The sequence below is a fragment of the Oncorhynchus gorbuscha genome, unplaced genomic scaffold, assembly GCF_021184085.1.
Source record: "Oncorhynchus gorbuscha isolate QuinsamMale2020 ecotype Even-year unplaced genomic scaffold, OgorEven_v1.0 Un_scaffold_2616, whole genome shotgun sequence".
Classification (NCBI taxonomy): domain Eukaryota; kingdom Metazoa; phylum Chordata; class Actinopteri; order Salmoniformes; family Salmonidae; genus Oncorhynchus; species Oncorhynchus gorbuscha.
This window is the reverse complement of record NW_025747078.1, coordinates 612-5,000: the sequence shown is the minus strand read 5'-3', so window position 1 is coordinate 5,000 and position 4,389 is coordinate 612. Positions and strand designations below refer to the sequence as shown.

The 4,389-nt window shown below is 47.7% G+C and overlaps 1 protein-coding gene across 1 annotated transcript in view; it reads right to left on the bottom strand.

The window, feature by feature from the left end:
• Nucleotides 1–3,240, bottom strand: part of LOC124026126 (RNA polymerase-associated protein LEO1-like) — an 18,072-nt gene extending 14,832 nt beyond the window's left edge. The window contains exons 1-5 of the mRNA XM_046339291.1: nucleotides 3,151–3,240; nucleotides 2,542–2,687; nucleotides 2,178–2,452; nucleotides 1,824–2,048; nucleotides 1,539–1,723 (exon numbers count right to left, since the gene is read on the bottom strand). Coding sequence (XP_046195247.1) covers nucleotides 1,539–1,723; nucleotides 1,824–2,048; nucleotides 2,178–2,452; nucleotides 2,542–2,687; nucleotides 3,151–3,208 — 889 coding nt within the window. The 5' untranslated portion in view covers nucleotides 3,209–3,240. The remainder of the gene's footprint in view (nucleotides 1–1,538; nucleotides 1,724–1,823; nucleotides 2,049–2,177; nucleotides 2,453–2,541; nucleotides 2,688–3,150) is intronic.
• Between the last annotated feature and the right edge of the window lie 1,149 nt (nucleotides 3,241–4,389).

Genomic DNA, 4,389 nt, shown 5'->3' with positions numbered 1-4,389 from the left:
AGTGGCCTCCATCATTCTGCAGCATTGAAGGTCCCCAAGAACACAGTGGCCTCCATCATTCTGCAGCATTGAAGGTCCCCAAGAACACAGTGGCCTCCATCATTCTGCAGCATTGAAGGTCCCCAAGAACACAGTGGCCTCCATCATTCTGCAGCATTGAAGGTCCCCAAGAACACAGTGGCCTCCATCATTCTGCAGCATTGAAGGTCCCCAAGAACACAGTGGCCTCCATCATTCTTAAATGGAAGAAGTTTGGAACCACCAAGAATCTTCCTAGAGCTGGCCGCCCGGCCAAACTGAGCAGTCGGGGGAGAAGGGCGTTGGTCAGAGAGGTGACCAAGAATCCAATGGTCACTCTGGCAGAGCTCCAGAGTTCCTCGGTGGAGATTGGAGAACCTTCCAGGACAACCAACTCTACAGCACTTCACCAATCAAGCCTTTATGGTAGTGGCCAGACAGAAGCCACTCCTAGGTAAAAGGCACATGAGAGCCCACTTGGAGTTTGCCAAAAGGCACCTAAAGGACTTTTAGACCATGAGAAAAAATATTTTCTGGTTTGATGAAACCAAGATTGAACTCTTTGGCCTGAATGCCAAGTGTCACGTCTGGATGAAACCTGGCACCATCCCTACGGTGAAGCATTAGGGTGGCAGCATCATGCTGTGGGGATGTTTTTCAGCGGCAGGGACTGGGAGACTGACTAGGATCGAGGAAAAGATGAATGGAGCAAAGTACGTGCTCCAAAGTGCTCAGGACCTCAGCCTGGGCGAAGGTTCACCTTCTAACAGGACAACATCCCTAAGCACACAGCCAAGACAACGGAGGAGTGACTTTGGGACAAGTTTCTGAATGTCCTTGAGGGGCCCAGCCAAAGCCCGGACATGAACCCAATCCAACATCTCTGGAGAGACCTGAAAAAAGCTGTGCAGCGATGCTCCGCAACCAACACGATAGAGCTTGGGAGGATCTGCAGAGAATAATGGGAGAAACTCCTCAAATACAGGTGTGACAAGCTTGTAGCGTCGTACCCAAGAAGACTCATGGCTGTAATCGCTGCCAAAGGTGCTGCCACAAAGTACTGTGTAAAGGGTCTGAATACTTATGTAAATATAATATTTCAGTTTTTTTTGTCATTATGGGTTATTGTGTGTAGATTGATGACAGAAAATTATTTAATCCATTTTGAATAAGGCTGTAATGTAACAAAATGTGGAAAAAGCCAAGGGGTCTAAATACTTTCCCAATGCGCTGTGTAGAGGTTTTTTAGTGGTAAGGGGAGCTGCCAGACTGGGTTCACAGGGAACAGCTGCTGTGTGGGGTTAAGTGCCTTGTTCAAGGGCACAGCAGCAACCAATGGCATATAGGATGTGATACAACAGTATCATATTGATAAAGCTTGATAGAGTACATTAATACAAGAGAAAAGCCAATGTTGCTGAAGGTTGCTACAGTTTTCTTTTCAAACTCCAAGGCTGATCTAGTGAGTGGCTAGAGGAAGGTCCTTCAGACCACACACACACACACACTTTCTTCAATACCTGACTTCTTCCTGCTCCTGTGCCCCGCCCCGTCCTCATCAGAATTCTCTCGCTCTTCGTCCGATTGGTGCTGCTTCTTCTCCTCCTCTTCCTCATCCTCTGATTGGTCACTCTTAGCCCCTCCTCCCCACTTTTCATCATCTGATTGGTTCTCCTTGCCTGACCCCTCCCCATCTGAGTGGGGGTGCCGGGCCCTGAGTGGGGGTGCCGGGCCCTGAGTGGGGGTGCCAGGGTCTGACAGGGGGTTCCGGGGTCTGACATGGGGGTGCCGGGGTCTGACAGGGGGTGCCGGGCGCGGAGTGGGGGGTGCCAGGCGCGGAGTGGGGGGTGCCGGGCGCAGAGTGGGGGTGCCGGGCGCAGAGTGGGGGTGCCGGGAGCAGAGTGGGGGTGCCGGGAGCAGAGTGGGGGTGCCGGGAGCCGAGTGGGGGTGCCGGGAGCCGAGTGGGGGTGCCGGGAGCTGAGTGGGGGGTGCCGGGAGCCGAGTGGGGGGTGCCGGGGTCGCTATGGATACTGGCAGGAAAACAAGTTATTACACATTATGTACATTCCAATGAAATTTGTTTTCACTCAAAGTGCTTTCAATAACAGATGAAAAAGCACTAGCCTATATAAAACCATTCCATAATCATTCCTCCTCACCTCTTCTCAGAGCGAGCACTGCCCCTCCCAGACCTGGGGCTCCCCACCCCCGATACTGGACTGCCTGCCTCTGACCTTCGATCTCCATCTTCCTCCTCTTCCTCCCGGTGCCCTCTCTCTGACCCACTGTGCTGCTCCGCGTCTGACTGGTCATTGTCCTCGGGCTCCGAGTGCATGCTGGCATCCGACTGGTTTCCTGAGCGTTCCGACAGGTTTGATTGGTTGTCGCTGTGTCGGCTTTGGCGTTCCTCTTCACTGTCATCCCCAAACAGCTCCTGGTTCATAGAGTTATACCATGTCATTATTGTGGTTAAGAGTGTTTCCTGTGTGTGTGTGTGTATGTACTGAAACAACTGGACCTCACCTTGGTGTTGGGCTTTCCCCCATCTTGTCCATCATCATCATCTCTCCCGCTGTCGCTGCCCGAGGCGTTACTATGGGAACGGGACCGGGGCATCTCCGGCTCAGATTCAGAACCTGAACCAGAGCCAGACGCCACTGCTGAGACCACTGCACACACACACACACACACACACACACACACACACACACACACACACACACACACACACACACACACACACACACACACACACACACACACACACACGTTAGCTTTCAGCAGAGGGGAAATGTACATGCATGTGAAATAAACACAAATACTAACGTTAGCGACGCACGCCCCATGGGGAACTTGAATGGTTAGCTAGCTAACGTTAATGTGCTGGACCAAGTATGTACTGGCTATTTTGGTTCTAGATAGGTTGTTGATGGATATTCTCAAAGGTCCTCTTTACTAACGTTAGCTACTTGTTAGCCACTTACCGTTAGCTTCGCTAGCATCAGCCAACCGGCCTTAGCTAGATCACATTAGCTAACTTACTAGCTGTAACTGCATAAAGCTATTCATCTAGCGTAACTTTAGACGTGTTTAGCTAACTTTTCGGAACAGCATTTTGATGGCTAACTTCACCTCTTTGTTCGTTGTCACTGTCCCCATCACTCCCGAACAGTTCGTCCATGTCCGCCATTTCTTTCGATGAGGACGAACCGGAAGTGACACATGAACGTTTTCCCAGTTCAGCACGACACGATTAACTGCGTCGAATATCCACCGGGTGGCGGCAGATGAGCGCTGTGAAATAAGGTGCATGTAAACATGCATCAGATGAATACGTTAATGGAAATCATTGTGTTATTTTATCATTTAACCCCGACATAAAACATTGCAGTTTATATAAGTGCAGAATCTGTAGTCGACTGTGGTATTTTGGACGCAGTAATTGCAGAATAACTGCTGTGTACTATTTTATTTATTTATTTTACCTTTATTTAACCAGGCAAGTCAGTTAAGAACATATTCTTATTTTCAATGACGGCCTGGGAACAGCGGGTTAACTGCCTGTTCAGGGGCAGAACGACAGATTTGTAATTGTCAGAATAACCTTCCGGTTACTAGTCCAACGCTCTAACCACTAGGCTACTACACTCTAACTGCAGTTTGTTTTGTAAGGGTGCTGAGAGTGAGTGGGAGCATCAATGCTGGGTGATGACACACAGCACAGGACCTTTCTCATCTGGTAGAGAGACGGGCTCACCTGTTGAACAATAAAGATCCTGGAATTATTTTATTTAAAAAAAATGACTTCACCTTTATTTAACCAGGTAGGCCAGGTAGGCCATTAACAACTGCGACCTGGCCAAGATAAAGCAACGCAATGCGACAAAAACAACAAAAAACAATCAATAACACAAAATAAAATAAAAATAGAACAATATATGTACAGTGTGTGCAAATGTAGAAGATTAGAGAAGTAGCCAATAAATAGGCCCTAGAGGCGAAAATAATTAATAAATTTAGCATAATTCAACTGGAGTGATGCAGTTGAAGTCGGAAGTTTACATACACCTTATCAAAAAATACATTTTATCTCCGTTTTTCACAATTCCTGACATTTATTCCTATTAAAAATTCCCTGTCTTAGGTCAGTTAGGATCACCACTTTATTTTAAGAATGTGAAATGTCAGAATAATAGTAGAGAGAATGATTTATTTCATCTTTTCTTTCTTTCATCACATTCCCAGTGGGTCAGAAGTTTACATACACTCAATTAGTATTTGGTAGCATTGCCTTTAAAATTTTTAACTTGGGTCAAACGTTTGGGTAGCCTTCCACAAGCTTCCCACAATAAGTTGGGTGAATTTTGGCCC